The sequence below is a fragment of the Mauremys mutica genome, chromosome 18, assembly GCF_020497125.1.
Source record: "Mauremys mutica isolate MM-2020 ecotype Southern chromosome 18, ASM2049712v1, whole genome shotgun sequence".
Lineage (NCBI taxonomy): Eukaryota > Metazoa > Chordata > Testudines > Geoemydidae > Mauremys > Mauremys mutica.
In genome coordinates this window covers 25,386,592-25,404,713 of record NC_059089.1, presented here as the reverse complement: position 1 = coordinate 25,404,713, position 18,122 = coordinate 25,386,592, and the positions used below count along the sequence as shown (strand labels likewise).

Below are 18,122 nucleotides of genomic sequence, written 5' to 3'. Positions count from 1 at the left end.
GACCTGAGGAAAAGCTCTGTGTAAGCTGGAAAGCTTGTCTCTTTCACCAACACAAGCTGGTCCAACAAAAGATACCTCCCGCACCATGTCTCTCTAATATCCTGGGACCAACATGGCTACAACAATGCTGCAAATATACACAAAGAGACTGGAAAGGAATCTTCTGCATCTGGATCTCAGTGTCCCAGTAGATGTCTCAGACTTGAGAGAAATAGAGAAGCAATTTCTGTGGCTTCCCAACTTTCTGCAAAGCCCTGATTCATGCTGCCCATGTGGGGGCTAGTGAGGCCTGGGTTAAAATTTCACACCATCCCCTGTTGGCTTTAACACTTGGACTCAGCTGAACTCAGTTGTCTTTATGACCTTAGTTCTTAGTAGATCAGTTCTGGCTGCTCACAGTTTCTTCTCAATAGAAGTCACATAAATTAAAAATGCTTCCTTTTACTGCCATGGCTATGTCAGAACATTCTGTTACAAGGGCTTAGGATATAGAGACCACAGCAACTTGACTGTACAAGGAGACTGCAGGAAATGAGGAACTTTTGATGTGCATTATTTATTGAGCACAGAGTCTGAAAGGGAGACTCAGTCTCTGCCCCACAAAACTTGCAATAGAACTTCACAAACAAACACATTCTGTGCTGCATTTACACCCATTGTGATTCCATATAACCTAAAGGTGCAGGGGCCACATGTGGGAGAAGTTAGGGCCGAATTTGGCCCTACATATGACTGAACAGCTACGTTGTGGAAAATCTTCTTTAAGCCAATAAATAAACTAAACCCATTCATTTCATACAAATATTAATGTGGGCACCTTCCCACCAATTTGAAATGTATTGCCTAGTTTCTACACTGAAAGTTCAGGGAAAACAAAAGCTGCCTGCTTATGTCAGTCATTTCATTTTTACTCTTGTAGCAGCTGTTGGGAACCCATCTTTGTACTCAGCATCATTAGAATGCAATAAAGCAGTAAAATATATATATATATATATATATATATATATATATATAGGGAATGACAAAAAGCCTTCCATGCAGGCTTCACAATCATTTTTTCCATCTTTGTTAAAAATGACAAAAGCCTGTTAAAAAACATCCCTGCAGCTGCCTCAGTTGCCCAGCAACGTGGCCCTGAATGTTCCCATCATCCCTAAAAACCGCAGGTCAGGTCCCACTTCATGCTACGGGGGAGAAACATTATTGTTACCGAATGCTGCTGCTTTATGTTATGGGAACTGGTTTCCTCCCGCAGCAGCTTTTGGCTCTTGGGTTTCTTTTAAAGTGTGTTATGATGGTTTAATTTTTGTTGATGGATGTTTTTTTGTGTTTTGTCTGTGCTGTGCTGAGCGTGCTTTATGAATTAGATTGCAGCATTATGATTTACAGAAAGCTATTCCCCCTCTCTCTTTCTCCCCGAAGGCCTTTGTGGCTGGATTCATGGTAGTAAGGTAGCCTGGCTTGACTAGTGTAGGGATACAAAGAATAGTACCAGTGAATTTAAAAGTCTTTACAATATTTCTAAAACAGTCTGTAAAATGTCATGTAAACCAGTTCATTTAAAAAAAACACATGATGCAGAGTGACGCAAAGGTTTTATTGACATGATTTCAGCATGACTGCATTAATCACAAGTTATATAGCCAACCCAAATGGGTTATATAGGAGTGTGTACTTACTTAATGTTATAATTATTGCGTTAAATGTGCCCCTTATGTAATGAATCTTTTTACTACAACACTCTGCCATTTCCACATTCATTCACTCCCTGTCTTGTTTTTGATCTTTGGTTACCATTTGGTGGAAAAAGTGGATTAATTTGTAATGACACTCTGTAATTTGGATTATAAACACTTGATCTAGTGTAGTATATTTTAAGGTGGCTTGATTTGTACCATGTGTCTGTACAGCGACACTCACCCATCACCAGTGCCTTTATATATTACTGTTATAGTAGTAATATGCTTGTGGACGGAAGAGGATTTAATATTTCTAATTGAGTTATGTTTAAAAGAGAGAGTTATAAACAGAAAAAGAAATGCAATTAAAATATTAACTTGCTTGAATTGCAGCTAATTTAAGGAAAATGAATAAACACAAAAGAGGCATTTAAGAGCTCCAAGCTGAGATTTTCTCTATCTCAGAAATGCAAGCAGAGAACATGAACGTTATGCGACATGAAACCATTGAGCATTAGTATCAGCATTTTTAAGAACAAAAATCAAAGTGACTATAATTTATATTCAGGCTGATATACTATGAAGTCTGCAATGCAGACAGCACGCACATTAGCATCATAATAAAACCTGGCTTCCGAGAGGGGATTGGCACAATTTGAATATCTTTGAAATTTTGTACATTCAGAAAGTGCTCTTTTCCCTATTGCAGTGAAATTGTAAAAGGATCAAAACAATCTCCTGCTGCCCCAGATGATGGAGGCCTGCAGAGTGATGACCTCTCAGTTATTAATGTACAGTCCTCAAGTGTGTGCTAGATGCTTTATGGTGCCAGTAGCAAGACAAGGTCCCAGCCTTGGAGAGCTTACGGTCCAATGTATCCTAATATGAAGAAGATAATACATAGTAGGCTGGGGATGGGGTGAGAGAGGATGAATGTTATGCCACAGTGTGTCTGCTCTCTGAAAGCCAGCCCAATGCAAACAGAGAAATGAAGGAGCTGAAGGGTCTGGCCTACTGCTGACACCGTTTAAGAAGCTTTGAGAGATTCTCTAGTAGCAGTTCTGCTTTGTGCTGTATTGAGCTGGATTTTCCAAATTGGCCACCTAGCAAATGAACATGTTAACTAATTTGTTAAAATAGTAGTATTTGGGCAATTTGTGTTTTAACGTGTTAGTAGGAGGGGTCACCTCGACCAGCTAACACATGTCAGAACCAAACCTTGCTTTGTCTACGTTAATAATTTACCCTGTGTTAATGTGTTAGCTAACCTGTTACAGCACGTCTCTTTCCTAGGTAGACATGGCCAGAAACTGCAGATGCAAAATTGTTGTATGCACACACACAAGAACAAAATCTGCATTGCACGTGCAAAAGAGCACTCAGGCATAAAGCTGGCTAGCGAATGACCATTCAGGTTCACAACTTTTCAGGTTTCAGAGTTTTTCATTCCACACTGGAATGAAAATGGAATTGTGATGAAATGTCTGTTTTCAGATCTAAACCATCAGGTTTTCAATTTGGGTCTTTCTCTCCAGAGAGTTCACCCCGGCACTCAGTGACCTTACAGTCAGCTGAAATTGGCACATTTCTGCAAAATGTTTTGGTTTTGACAAAACAGCATTTTTTTATTTAAAACTTTTGTTGAAAATGTTCTGACCAGCTGCACTTATGTGCACAATTACCTGCCTTGCACGTACTAATGCTTCTTCACAGAAACCTCATTGAACTGTTGTGAGATTGTGTTTGCAAAGGGCTCTGAGATAGCAAATGCGAAATAGGTGCAAATTAATAGTTGCAATTGTTAAATGCAGATGGGTTTCCCACATGCGCCTTGTCCCTAGCACCAGGACTTTGTGCCGCTGAAAGTGTACATCCACTGGAGTGAGGAAAGAGTTAATCTTCCAGCCCAATCTCCCTGGTAGTTAAGCAACAGCTCACTGTGCATCTCCTGGAGGGTTTTCTGTTTGCTGGGTAAGCAGTGTAGACTCAGGGTGATGATGCAACTATCCAGCAGCCCATAGCCCACCCATCTTCCTCCTGCAGATCAATCCAGCGGCTCAGCAACATGGATCCCAGACCACGAAACGCAAGAGGGAGCACACACGGGCTGTGAAATGGGACAAGTATCAGCCACAGCTTTGCATCCCTGAGCCTTTCACAACTGCCTTTGCTTCCCCACCCAGGCAGCAGAAGGACCAGAGATTCTGTTGCTTCTCAAAAGGGATCCAACCAAAGTTTATCTCCTTACTCCTTGTGGAAAGTCAGTGGTTTTGTTCATGTCTGTAAAGTGTGGTGTAAGTGTATGTAGTAGTATGATTTGGGGGAGGTTTGATCATTCTAAGAAAAGGATTAGACTCTTAGACCAATCTTTCGCAAAGCAATTAACTATCAAGTGGAGTACCTTATTTTGAATGTGTACAGAATTTTTCACCTCTGCAAACTTGCCAGCATCTGAAACTCCAAACAAGGACAGGCTTTAACTCCACTGAGAGACAATGCGAGTGGAAGATCTTTTGCAATGGAGAGCTGGAAAAGGTGGGGACTGTCCTTGCAAATTAGAGCTGATGGCAGTTGGCGTGTAATGGCTTTAAATGTTTTGACGTCTCTATGCTGCTTTGTTTATCTGAAATGCAAGAGTAAGGAGATGCAGAAGAGTGTGTGGGTCATGTCCCAATTTTATAGGGACAGTCCTGCTTTGGGGTTTTTTTCTTATATAGGCACCTATAACCCCCCTGCCCCCAGGGCTGGCTCCAGACCCCAGCGCGCCTGGGGCAGCGTGCCGCGGGAGGGCGGCAGGCGGCTCCGGGGGACCTTCCGCAGGCATGCCTGCAGAGGGTCCGCTGGTCCCGCGGCTCCAATGGACCTCCCACAGGCGTGCCTGCGGAGGGTCCGTTGGTCCCGCGGCTTCAGTGGAGCATCCGCAGGCATACCTGCAGGAGGTCCACCAGAGCCACGGGACCAGCGGACCCTCCGCGGGCACGTCTGCGGGAGGTCCACTGGAGCCGCGGGAACGGCGACTGCCAGAGCGGTGCAATTTCTAGAGCCGCCTCTGCCTGCCCCCGTCCTGATTTTTTACACTTGCTGTCTGGTCACCCTGCATAAGGCATGGTGTATGGTTTGTGCTTCTTCCACAAGAGATGCTAGCTAATGATAGGAAACAGCTGTAGGAATGTGAAAATATTAAGAACTTCATTGCTTCTCTGAGTCCCTGTGATCACAGCCTGCTGCTCCCCTTTCCTGTGTTGTGCTTGCTGCTGTTCTGTCCCAGAACCAAATGGCAGAATAAGCGTTCAGCTACAGACCGTATGTATCCGGCTTCTCTAGGTCCATGTAGTACAGGAAGACCTCTGCTCAGGTTAGGCCGGTATCTACCTGTGGATTTGTGAGAAATGCCAGGGGAGGTTCCAGTTTAAGTGTATTTGATGCAGACGTATGTTGTGTTTTTTGAATTCTGCGGTTTTTGTCATGTTGCTGGAGATGAGAAGAATTTTCAGACAGCAGGTGGCCAGGTGTGGTGAAAAACATCTTTTAGATTATTGAGCTCACCCCTGTGAATCGGAGCCAGTTGATAAGAGGTGTCATATACTGAACCCAATCTTGCCCAGTTGCTGAGAAGAATTGATGGCAAATCCCTTAGTGGTGCTTAAGAAAAGGTTAGTTAAGGGACAGAGGGTCCAGAATGGTTTGTGTGGGCTACCTGCCACTAGGTGGTCTCCTGTGGAGCAATCTGGCTTGTTTCACATTCCCATTGCTTTAATCTTTTAAAAATATAAAATATTTTTCACCTCATCCATCTGTTGTGTTTTCACCTCGCACTCATCCCGGTACATGTGTTGTCTGTCTATCTCCCTCTCCCTCTTCCAGTTTCACTTCCCTTTTAGAGTGTTTAGCTTTTCTTTGTCAAAGTGACACCAAACAAATGAATGGTCTTAGAGGGACGATTTCCTGATGTTTCATTTGAAAGGGGCATTCAGAGAAGTAACATGACAGAGAAGTAACAGGATGGCCCCTTCCCCAGCACTGTGTACTATTAGGAAATCCTTATGCCATTCTGAATGGTCAGCTGTCTCTCCTTTCTTCCAGGTGATAAAGCTACCCACTCATTCTGGTATGTGGCTCGTGTTGGCCCCAGCTATGTCTCTCTTGCTTCATGCATATTTCAGCTCATGAAGATGCTAGCATTAAACCCAAGCCCTCTACTGTGCACCTGATCTTTCATCTTCGGAAAAAGGGAATTAACGGGACTTTGAGAGACACAATCGGCAGGTTTACCCATTGTAAACGCTTTCTTTGAGAAAGCAAAATAAACCAGGTGAGACCAGCCAGAATGTATAACCTTTTCTGAAGGCCTAGTTCTGAACTCAGTTACACCAGGGTAAATCTGGAATAACTTGGTTGATGTTAGTGGAGTTACTGTACTCTGGGTTTATGGTAGTCGTGCAGAGTGGCCTATAAAATCCAAACACACAAGAAAACCCAAAATAGCTGCTCAGTGAAAGAGAGACCGTGAGATCACTGAATGATCCTAAGAGGATCTAATTCAGACATCTGTAAGTGTCACCAAACCCGGCTCCAGGCACTAGGAACAAGACTGAAAACAAAAGGGTTAAAGTATTGTTAGGCCCTCCATGCAAGTTTTGCTGGGGGAGGAGGTGAAAACTGGGAGAAGTGTTTATAAAAACCTAATATGGATAAAAATGGGTTGTTTTTTATTGGTTTGGCTTTTCTTTTTAAAACACTGAATCCAAACAAAAGGCCTTGAGCTGGAGCCTGGGAACGGGCACATGAAATTCCCTAGAACTAGAGTCAAACTCCCCAGACTAGTTTCACTGCCCTAAGCTGACTGAAGTGCAAAACTTAAACTTCACAAAAGGCAAAAAGAAAATTAGATTTGCAAAACCCATTTTGTTTTACTGATCTTCAATCATGTGTTGTCAGTAACACAGGAATGGCCTTACCGCCCCCTGCATGTGATGGGATGTGGGCTGCTTCTGCTCCTGTGGGCTGCACTTCCATATTAGAGACCGAGCATAAAAAGCAGCCCAAGTGCAGCCCCTGAATTCATAAGTCACCATTATGGGTGTGGCCACTGGTAGGACAAAGTCTTGGTGCTCCTGCGGTTGACCAAAGAGACCTGCCAAGCAGGGATTTTCTGCAGTTTGTCCCATGAGAACAGATGTTAGAAATAAGTGAAGTCCAGGTGAATGCCCCTTCAGTTTAACCTGATGGTCATTTGCATGGCAATAAACCTCAGTCAACTGATCTTGTCCTTGTCCTTGGGGAGTAATTGATCATCCACTAAATAATCCTCCCCCATTAGCCTTGTGTGCGGTGGGTGAGTCATCGCTCAGGAGGTTATCCAGCGATAAGCTAATGCTGCCTCTTTGTGCTCTTCTGTATTCATCTTCTTTAAAGACCATTCTGCCACAGTAGATGGGGGTGTGAGTGCAGCACCCAGCCTTGCTGTAAATGGCTGTTTGATGAACCAGGAGTTCAGTGGCGGGGGCGGGGTGGTGGTGTACGTCTGATAGGGGTAATCTCCAAAGCGCCGCAGTGATGTAAAGCAGGTATCCCTAGTACCAGAGGCTCTGGTGCATGGGTGATGTGTCAGTGCACACTTTTGTGGAGGTAATATTTACCCTGGTATGCAGTGTCACTACTGCTGCCATATTCTACCTCAGAGGTGGCTGCATTATTGTGATGGGTAAATTGAGTCCAATTTAAATAGTCTGTGCAAAGAGTTGGCAACATTAGATCCATCTGGGTGAAAGGGCCTGGTCGTGGGAGGCGCTCAGATACCACGGTGAGGAGGGCTCGTGGATGGATAGATACTAGAGGTGTTCTCAAGGCTAAAGCTGGTTAGTTATTTCCAGTTTCACCTGTAGCACAGAGGGCCGTTGTCGGGCCCTCCCCACCATTGCTGGAGATGAGCCGGGGTCAGACAGCTGAGCAGAGGGGCTGCGTGCCTGTTGCGCTGAGCAGCTGTCTCCGTGCTGGCCTCTGTGGAAGGTCAGTTTTGGGGGCTGTCTAGAGGAAGGACCATGACTCTGTGGGGACTCCTGCCCCGTGCAAGCAGTATGGAGTGTCTGTGACAACTACTCTAGCCTCACCCTGGGCTGGGAGGTGACCCTTGGTTGGCCCAGCCTCTCTGCACCTCACCCACCTAGATCCCAAGTGCACTGGGTTGGAGCAGGGGGAACTGAATCCACCCAGGCTGGTGCTGGGGTCAGCATGTTCCATGAATCACGTTTGGCATGGACTGAAAGGCTAGCTCAGGGGCGGAGTGTGATGTAGCCATCTGGGGAGCACAGCACTGCGTGCGTTGTGAGACTTGTGCGTTCTTGTCTCAGTTACTTGCTCAAGGCACTGGAGGGAGGTTCTGGGGGTGGCTGGAAGGGACCATTATGGGGTCACACACATGGAACACTTTGTCATGGCAAATTGTAGCTAAACATTTGCAGCTTCCACCTGGGAATAAATGGCAAACTTCAGCCTTTTGCAAAGGCGCTAGCTCCAGCCTTCTGTGCAGCAAGGGCTGCGCTCTGGGGGGCTATGATAGAGACTGTGTCTATGGAGTTGTGTATCCATGGGAGGGGTTCTGTGGCTCTGTAGACAACTCCCTTTGTAAAACCTGTGATACAGCAGGGGCAGGAAGCAGTGGGAGAGTGGTCCTATTGAAAATTCATGGGGAAGTGGGCAGGCGTAAGCTTGCCCACGGCTAAAGGACCCTCCCCCAGCCTTTAGGGAGGATCCACTGAGCCCAGAAACTCAACTGATTACAGGGGACAACAAGGGCGGGTGTGAAGGTCAAAGAGTCAAAAAGAACCTAAAGGGGACACCGAGCAGAGAACCCCGGAGGAATCGGGGAGCCAGCGGGTGCCGCCCAGAGGAACTCCGCCCGGATATGTGAACGGAGGGAGGACCGGAACTAGGCCTCACAGTCGCAAAGAGCCCCCTCAGCCAACCTCCTCTCCCTGGTGTTATGAATGGCCACTTTGGCCATGGCCAGGAATAGGTTGACGAGGAGGTCCCGTGGCTTTGTGAGGCCACCGATAGGGTAGAGGGGAGATATGAGTCCTAGGCTAATTAAGGTATGGTTCCTTGTAGACTAGGGAAGGTTACTACAGGTTAATTGAAGCACCTGTCGCCAATTAAGGCCCTGTCGGGAACCTAATAAACCCCCCTGCTTCAGGCAGACAGGGTGGAAAGAGGACTGGAGTTTGGAGGTGTGTTGCCGAGAACTGAAAGACCAGAGAACCGGAGGAAGGGAGACTTTTTCTCCCCCAGCGTCAAGGACCGAGGATAATCCTACCCCAGAGGGTGAGAAACCCGCAGGGGTTGAGAGGGGCTGGGGCTCAGAGTGAGGCGCAAACCCCTCCCCCACTTCCCTCCTCTACCACCTTCCCGGGCCACTAGCGGGGCTCTTGGCACCCCAAGAGCAGGGGCAAGGGGTGGCGTCCTAGCCCTCCGCCAAGAAAAGTGTGGGCCCTGCTATACCAACATCAGCCATTTTGTCACAGCCCACGCTAATAAATGAAGGTGGATTCCTGATGGAAGTGACAATAGTTCCCGGTCCCCAGCTCGTGGGATACAGGCGCCATCTAGTGCCGAGCCAAGGGAAAGGCCAACCCACTAGGAAAACGAGAAGTCATGGACTGCAGCTAATAAGAGCGCTTGGCCCGTCACCTGTTCAAAGGACTCTACGGACTCCACTAATGAATCTGTGCAGCCCCTGTGAGGTGTGAGGACTCTGGTCTTTACTTAGGTTGTAAGATCATTGTGGCAGGGCCATCTTTTTGTTAGGGCTATACCAATAACGCATTACAGTAAATACTACCCCAGTTATGCAGCTGGACAAACAGAGGGAGTGAGGTTATGTTACCTGCCCAAGGCCACACAGTGAGTCAGTGGCACAGCTGGGACTAGATCTTGGGGACCTAGATTTTGGCGCAGGTCATTACACTGTGCTGCCTCCATGAATGAGAAGTGTTTTCTGGCAGGGACAAAGAGTGAATCTGGGCAAGTGTCTGTAATGTGCTTATTTGACTAAGAACTATTGTTGACCTATGACAAGCACTGGAAGGGTGCCCATCAGTGTGGCATCTGGGCTCACCACAAGACATCAACTTCTGCTAAGGGCAAGTGGGTTAAGGCTGGAATTAGGTGTTAGAGAAGAGGATTGGGGTGAGAGCTTGTCATGCTGCTGTGCTCACATCCAGTATTTCCATGTTTCTTAGGCACTCGTCAGAGCCTCGAGCAGTGAGCACCGAGCTGGAGCCATGGGGACTGTGGCACTCTATGTGCTTGTTTCTAGTGTGATACAGAACTGCTACTTGAGGAGCAGCCAGTGCAGTGCAGAACTGGGTAAGTGTGATGTGGAACAGGCTTCGGCCCTCGCAATGCTGGGCATCTCAGTCACTCAGCCGTGCTGCAGCCTTTGGCAGTGCCACAGCCATAAGAAAGTCCCTGGAGTTGTTCAGATGGGTCCAGGGAGACAGACACATACCCAGGAATCGCTTTGGAGTCCTCAAGCATCCAAAGCCCCAGGGCTCTGAGCTCTGTCAGCTGGGATGCAAAGTTCTGAATGCCCAAGGGCAGCAGATGGCAGCAAGGAGGCCCTTTGATGCAGCTAGATTCTGAAGGCTAGTCATATAGTAGCCATGCTGGCTAGTGGCACTTGGCCTGTTCTGATCCATCCCACTAGCCCCAAACACAAGCTGCTGCTCTGAATGGCCTGGGTTGTTTCAGATCCGTCCGTTCGCTTTGTGTGCGGTTCTGCTGCATCTCTGTCTGAGGAAGGTGAGCGCTGACCCTGGACTGTCCATTCTGTCCCTTGCAGCATTTACCTCCTGCCCAGGGGATATTGTAACTCAGCTGAACTGGCCACTGACTCTTTCTTGTGCTGCTTACGATGCATCTCTTCAGATTCCTGCTGCAACAGGTTCAGCGGCATTGCTGACCTTAGCTCTCAGCAACGTTCCTGGGCTAAGGGGGGGACTCCCTTTCTCTCTGTGCTGCTGAGAACGCGGCAGGGAGGGACAGCAGGACGGTGATGCTGATGGTGAATGGCCAGAGAGGGAGAGAGCACAGCTTCCCATGGTCTGTTGGGGGAACATACGAGTCTGCTAACAGCCATTGCTAACCAGGCCTGTCTGTCTGGGGCCCCCACTTTCCTGAAGGAGACAGCCCGGTTTTCTGGCTAATGGGTTCAAGAGCATCCTCACTCTTTCTTGTGCTTCCTTTTGCTTGAGAGGATGGAGACACCAGGCAGTTCCTGGAGGCTGTCTCTGAAGGATGCAGAGGGTTTAGATGTACGCAGGAAATCAGGAGGTCATGGGGGCTACAGCAGTGACACACACCTGATCTTTTATAGATGGAGAAGTGAACACCTGGGATGAGGGAGTCCGAAATATCCCAGCTTCTGTCACCAGCCTCCTGCAGGTAAATCTGGCATGTAAACTTTGTGATTGAAATCCTGACCTCAGCGGGAATTTGGCTACTGGCTTCAGTGGGGTCAGGATTTCACTCCTGTGTCCAATTCCCCTTTGTGGGGTAAAGCTGAACCTCCCAGGAGGTGTCAAGTGGGGATGTTTTGCTCTCAGTATCAGGATGGGATCAGCGACTGACAACCGCCAACCATTTCCTCAGCTGGCTGCCCATGGCCTGGGAATAGCAGAGCCTTGCTCTGTGGGAGGCCACCTGGCAGCAGGAGGACGCGGTGCTCAGCTCACGCTTGCATTATACCAGGTCACCCTCTGCCCCAGAGACCAAAGCATGGTGATTGGAAGGGCCCCATGCGAGGAGATGGGGCCATGATGAGGCTAACACAGGGCCTGCTCCACAAGGCCAGAATCATAGAATCTCAGGGTTGGAAGGGACCTCGGGAGGTCATCTAGTGCAACCCCCTGCTCAGAGCAGGACCAACCCCCAGCTAAATCATCCTGGGCCTGCCCCTCAGCCAGACTGACAGCGCATCCAATGCACTTTGTGTTTTGCAGCTCAGACGGGGCGATGCCAGAGGAGAGGGGCTCTCTGCCAAGGTCCCTCTGGTAAAAGCAAGTGAGGCAGCTCACACAAGGGGAACCAGCTCCTCACCACATCCTGGCCCCAGCCCAGATTCAGGAGCCTGTGAGTGTCAGGTGTGATTTGTGTGTCACGGGGGGTGCCACAAGCGTTCTCCTGCCTGACACCCTCCAGGCCGCGTGTGCTGTGCACCTCGCCCCCCGAGCCAGACTCCCACTGGCACTGCTGCTCCATCTGCTGCAGGCATCATCCTTCGGCTTCCTCTAGGGCTTCATGGCATGTGAGCCTCCTGCCGGTACTGGCCTGAGCGTGGCTGGGCCTCTCACCTCTCTCCCACGCAAACACTGTCAGGAGCCTCGTGCCTTTCCCGTGCCTCTGTTACCTCCCAGGGGCTCCCTCAGCCCTGGCTGGCTGAGGGCTCTCACTCCTCTGTGCATGTTATCACCACCCAGACACGCTGACGTGGGGATTCATAACCCCTGTTGGCTCGCTGGCCATCGTCCACCTGACTGGAGATTTCTCCCCACAGGGGCTGCTCCAGAACAAGCCCCACCTGTTGCCCCGGTCTCCGCACCGCCCTCCCCATGAGTAAAGGTTTCTGGCTGGGGTTTCCCTGACCAGTGCGTCTCTCTTTGTCTCCAGCCTTTAGTTCCTCCGCCCCGGGGAGGGCCCTGCCTGCAGGAGAAGTTTCTGCCCTGGCGTTGCCCTTGGAACAGGAAGGTGAAGGAAGTGGCACTGCAGCCCCAGCAGGGAGCGCTGCCCAGGGGCCTCCTGGAGTTATCGAGCATCCCTCAGGGATCTGGGGCAAGGAAATCCCCACTCGCAACAGGAGCAAAGCATATTCTCTGCCTGCTGGGAACACTACAGGGATGGTCCGATTGTCCACCCAACGGAAACAGGAGAGTGCCACCCGGCCTCCAGTCACGACAGCAAGGTAACGCACAGAGGCCAGCTGCTTCCGTTCATTACATGAGCTTGCTGGTGCATGTCATTGTTCTGATCTGAGGCCCAGACCCACAATGCAAGTTAGACGCCCAAGTATCTTTGTGGATCTGGGCCTGACGGCGGTACCTTTGCAGGCAGAAATCTCCACCTGCTTCCAACTGGCTCCCTGTGCTGGAGAAGCATGACATCCCGGTGGTTGTGGGAGTCTCCGTGTCTCTGGCTTTGATATTCATTTCCATGGGGGTGTATTCGTTCCGCCAGAAAATAGAGCACGCCAAAGGCAATAGTACCTGTGAGTATTTCAGCCCTTGCTTCCGAAAGGCACCGTGTTCTCTAGGGGCATAACAACCCCGTGCACACCTCAGACAGGAGGAGTTTGGAGCAGTGTTGAAAGCTCTGGGTGTGTATTTGGCAGGTATCTGTGCTGTCCCACTCTCACTGAGGCTGGCAATATGGGGGAGCAGCCTTTGGGATGACACTGGCATTTGTTTCCTTGGCCACCTGGAAACAGCAAGTTCAGGGACAGAAGTGACTAGGGAGGTGAACGCTCACTCCACTTCTCTGCACTTCACTCCAAGTTGTGTGTGGGTTTGGGGTTAGGCGGAGGTGAAGGTTCAGGATTTGTGGTAGAGGAGGGTTGCTGGTCCCTGGATTTATCTAAATTAGAGATGGGCCCAAATCTGAGCAGCCCCAGCCACTGTGGAGGTTCAGATCTGGGTCTGTACATCCTAGCTGGCTCATCTCTTCAACGGGCCAGGACCAGACCCTGATCCTTGAGTACCTTTGGATCCAGATTTCAGGCCCATCTCTGCTCCAAACCCGAACATGAATGTTGATGAAAGATGTGTGTGTGCACAGCCCGTATGCAGCCTGCCCCGCGCTCTGTCTACCCAGGGGGCAAAGCCCCAGGAGGAGGGAGGCAAGACTTAAAGCCATGCTGGAAGGTGAAGATGCGGGAGTGACTTTAAAACCACTCGCACCCTCCCTGAGGCCAGGCCCCGATTCAGCGTTTCCCGTGTTTATGATTTACAGCAGACACGGGCAGGAACGTGGAGAGTCTGGGTCTCATGAGGGATCGTCCCATTGACGAGATGAACTCTGCCAGTGTCTGCCATTCAGACACCGCATCTCGCTAGCGCTCAGACGTGCCGCTGCATGGGTGTTTGGTGTGTTCGTTGAGGTCTCTGGAGATTGCCCTAGGAGTGTGTAGTCACTGGCCTGCAAGGACTGATGCGCTGCCCCTACCAGATGGCCAGCTGCTCTGCCATGCCTGCCCTGCATCATAGCTGGCTCTGCCTGGGCACTTTGCCATGTGGCTGAATAAACACATCTGCTTTTTCCTGCAGCTTCTCAAAAATCCTCTAACTCTAGGAGAAGGAGAAATTACTTGGAAGCGGACGAGGCGTATGAGAACAGGTGAGTTAAGGTAATAATTGGAGATATACCAATCTCCTAGAACTGGAAGGGACCTTGAAAGGTCATTGAGTCCAGCCCCCTGCCTTCACTAGCAGGACCAATTTTTGCCCCAGATCCCTAAGTGGCCTCCTCAAGGATTGAATTCACAACCCTGGGTTTAGCAGGCCAATGCTCAGACCACTGAGCTATCCCCCCCTGTTTGTCTCACTGTATACACAATGGGATTGTGAAGTGGTGAGGCCGGTTGTGGTTTCAAATCCTGTGTCCCAGCAGCAAAACTCTGGAGCTCAGACGTGCTCGGGCACTAAGAAACACTCCGTACCAGCCACTTCAGGGGTCACCTAAGGACAGGCAGTGGGGACAGGGATGGGCTCACTCAGGAATGTGTACGAGAGACTTTCCCACTTTAGTTTTACCCTGCAATCAAATCAGACCCCTCTGATGCCCTTCAGGCAACGTTTTTCAGTGGGAGCAGGGGGAGATGGGTTATGATTGGCAGGCGGAGGAGCTCTGCTACCTTGATTGAAAGGCTGTGAACATGGTGAGTCGCTGATGGAATGACCAAGACGGTGGCTTTCACCAGCCTGCTGTCCCCATCCCTGACACCTCTCCGATCCACAGGGCTTTCGAAGTTGAATGCACTGTCGACGCTGTTGAGCAGAATCCGCACAACACCAGCACTTCCCCCAGCCTGCTGCACTCCGACCCCACGCTCCCTGCAGAGGCGGCTGGGCACAGAGAGGAACCCCTGGGTGTTGCTGCTGGCAAGCTTCTGCAGAAGGCACAGGCCAGGGCAGTGGTAAGGTGCACCTGGTACTGTCCCAGTAGCTGTTCCCCACTCATTAAAGCTCTCTGAACCCCGCCCCTGCAGCACTGCACCGTGATCCCTGCCTCTGTCCCGCACCCTGTGTCTCACATCACCACCTGCCAGCGTCGTGTGTCCCTGTGAACTAGCCTCCTCAATAGAGCTTCCCGTTCCTGTCAGTGACTCCAATTCCAGTCTAGTGCTGCCTGTTGACCAGTCAGGTGATGCTGTATTAAATCCGTGTGGCTAATCGGTGGGTCGGCCCCTCAGCCGGGGTAGGTCAGTGTAGTTCCTTTGACATCAGTGAAGCAGCAGCGAGGGTCTGGTGCAGTATCTTTAATCTGCCGTATTTACTGATTGGATTGTTCTGATCCCATCCCATCTCTCCCATCTGTATTTCAAGCTGTCTAATGTCTCCTGCCCCTCACTGTGCTGTCTGGGCTGGGGGCTGCATCCTGTGTCACTCACAGAGCTGTTCTCGCATTGCTTAGGAATTGCTGGGTGGGAGCCCGGCTCCAGTTGTCTTCTCTGCTCCTTGTGATGTGCATGTTGCTTCGTACCAGGACTCCCCAGTGTCCCTGCAGCGTGAGTCTGCTCATCAGGAGAAACCCCCAAGCCCTCACAAAGCTGCACCCTCTTCTGCGCCCACACAGTTGAAGAGTGCTGGGCCCGGGGAGCCTGCTGCCAGGGCTCCTGGCATGTGCTCCGCAACCTCTCTGGCTCTCCAGCACATTGGCACCACGCTGTATTTCCACGGGCCTGAGCCACTGCTCCAGAGCATCGTACCGCTCGGGAGGAACACCCGTGGGAATCACGGCCAAGTTACTGCAGCCCCTGTGGTGGGGATGGTGGAGCATTCCCCTCCCGGAGATCAGTCCAGTGCTGAAATAGCCATGATGTCTGTTACTGTGGAAATACACCTGTACCCTTGCAACGCAGAGGTGTCCTCAGCCTCAGCAGCCACGCAGAATGTCTCTGATTCATCTCATCCAGAGGCAGCCGGGGCAGCATCCCAGCAGCCAGCTTCGCTGGTCGGCCCTGGTATGTAAGCGCCATTGCTACTGCTGCTGTGGCTGTATTTCTGATTGCAGGGTGCTGGGCAGAGGACAGGCTGGGTCAGCCTTTCTGCTCTGGAAACCCTGACTGGGAACTGCAGCAGAGTATCAGGTCTCTGCCTGAAGTGGATCATTGGGTGGACAAATTACTTTCCCCTGTGAAGTTAGGTGCTGGCTTGATATGTACCAGTACATTGGGCCAGACAGGGTGGGTCGAGCCCGTCTCATGAGCACTGGGCCCATATTGGCTGTCAGGCCAGAGAGGGCATTTGAGCCTTACTGTGTGGGTATGATTGGTCATTAAAGATACAGCGCAAAGCCAGGGTTGTCCTGGCCAAATTCCATCTTGGGTAATTTTCTGCACGCCTAATTTCCCACTTCAGTTTATGCTTCACTTCCTATTCCAAACTGTTGCATGGGGTTGCTGTGCGTTGTTAAGCTGTTGCTGCGTTCCATCTCAGAGGTGGCTGCATTTCAGTGGGGGACAGAAGCAATCCCTATACAGTTTGTATAAGTAGTTAATAGGGTTTTGGGATCCTCCTGGGTAAAAGCTCTGCAGATCGTGCTCTTTACTGCACAGCTTCTAAGCCTGCTGCTGTTTTATGGAGAATTCCGTTTCTTGCGAATTCTCATGCACAGAGGGTCCTGCTCATACACTCTTCTGACTTTCACAGGGCCCAGGAGTTTTTTGTGACTGGATTAAAACTGACCCAGTGAAGCCTTGAAAAGGACAAAATAACCCTTCTCTGGCAGAGGGAGGCCAGGAGCAGACGCGTGCCCTGATGATTAGTGCTCTGAAGTGGGTCAGAATATTCTACTATGTATATGGATGTTTGTTCTTATCATGGCCTCCGTTTCTTTGGTCCTCCTCATCTGCTCCTGTCTCTAGCTTTTTGAGTCACTCTCCTCTGTGCTACATCAGCCACAAAACCCCCAGCTGCAGAATGTTGAGCCAGAAATAGCAAGAAGTCGCTCCAAGCCATCGAATCCCTTGGCATGTGTGTCGGTAGAGTCACAATTAGGGCTTGGGACACTCTTGGCTTGGAGAATGAATTGAGGACAGTTACAAGACCGTTGTTTTACTGTGCAGATTGCAAAGCCCTGTGTCCTGGGAGCATCCAGGGAAGGACACAGCGAGATCATAGGCAAACACTGCAGTGCCATGTGACTGAAGTAGAATAAGTCTTGTTATGATGGAACGGAAGAAGTGCACTGAACCCTACAGGAAGCGTTCCCTGTGTCTGGCATGGAGATGTGTGAAATTGTGACTGATTGGCTATCTCGTTCTGTGATGTGGACACAGAACCCTGCTGAGGGAGATTAACATAGGGATAGATGTTATGCTAGGGAGACGCTGTGTGAGAATGTAAGCGCTGTGTTGTCAGCATCTGGAGCTTTAAAATAAACCCATGGTAACATGGATGGAATGTCGGCAAACGGTAAGTTCTTCATCAGCAATGAACACAGCAGCAGCTGTGGGGTGGGCAGGCTGCACAGGAGAGAAGAGGCTGTATGCAGCAGGGAGATCAGTGGTTCATCTGGGGGCGGGGGTGTCCCTGCACCAGGTGGGGGTCTATTGACCACACAACAAGAGAAGGGCTGGGTGGCTGGAGCAGAGCTGGAAGGTGGTGCCGGGGAATAAAGGGTGCTAAGATATGGCAGATGGGAAGAAAGAGTGGGAACAGGCTCCCTGTGCACACACCCCAGGGCTTCTCTTAAAGCAAAGGATATTTGCATGTATAGCTTCTGAGCTGTTCAGAATGTTACAGAGCATCACCAGTACCCACTCCCACACTGCTACATGCTGTACCCTGGCCAGAGCATCTCTGGGAATGGGACCCTTCCCCCGAATGCCAGTGATTTGCCAGCTCTTCTGCACACGTCATGTTCTTTTTAGCACTTGAGTCTGATGAGCGGATGCCTGAAACTCTTCTGGAAGAACTCAGCAGGCCATTATTCTCCATCTGCTTGGAGGTGAAATCACTTTCTCTTTTATTGGGATCACAGGCGAACACGGGAGCGTTCAGACCCTCCAAACAAACGTATCACTCCAATACCTGCGAGTCTGCAATGCTAACGGGGGGATTAGAACTTCTCTGCTCATCACCAGTCCATGTATTTACTGAGGCAGGGACCAGTGGCTGTTGGAAGGGGGAGTATAGGGCAGGAAAACAATGCTCCTAGGTCTGTATTGAGCTT

General features: G+C 50.0%; 1 protein-coding gene across 6 annotated transcripts; it reads left to right on the top strand.

Moving 5' to 3' along the window:
• The first annotated feature begins 3,655 nt into the window (after positions 1–3,655).
• LOC123352607 lies at positions 3,656–17,878 on the top strand. Of its 6 annotated transcripts, none has more exons than XM_044992983.1 (11): positions 3,656–3,802; positions 5,763–5,991; positions 9,917–10,043; positions 11,053–11,120; positions 11,678–11,807; positions 12,345–12,636; positions 12,782–12,939; positions 13,994–14,063; positions 14,685–14,862; positions 15,360–15,909; positions 16,598–17,878. In XM_044992983.1, exons 3-11 carry the CDS (start codon positions 9,959–9,961, stop codon positions 16,615–16,617), a joined length of 1,551 nt encoding a protein of 516 aa, XP_044848918.1. In that variant the 5' UTR covers positions 3,656–3,802; positions 5,763–5,991; positions 9,917–9,958; the 3' UTR covers positions 16,618–17,878. The 6 variants fall into 6 exon arrangements, with proteins under 6 accessions (XP_044848918.1, XP_044848919.1, XP_044848921.1 ...); XM_044992984.1 differs by having other exon boundaries at positions 3,656–4,214; XM_044992985.1 differs by lacking the exon at positions 3,656–3,802 and adding an exon at positions 5,226–5,332.
• The last annotated feature ends 244 nt before the right edge of the window (positions 17,879–18,122 follow it).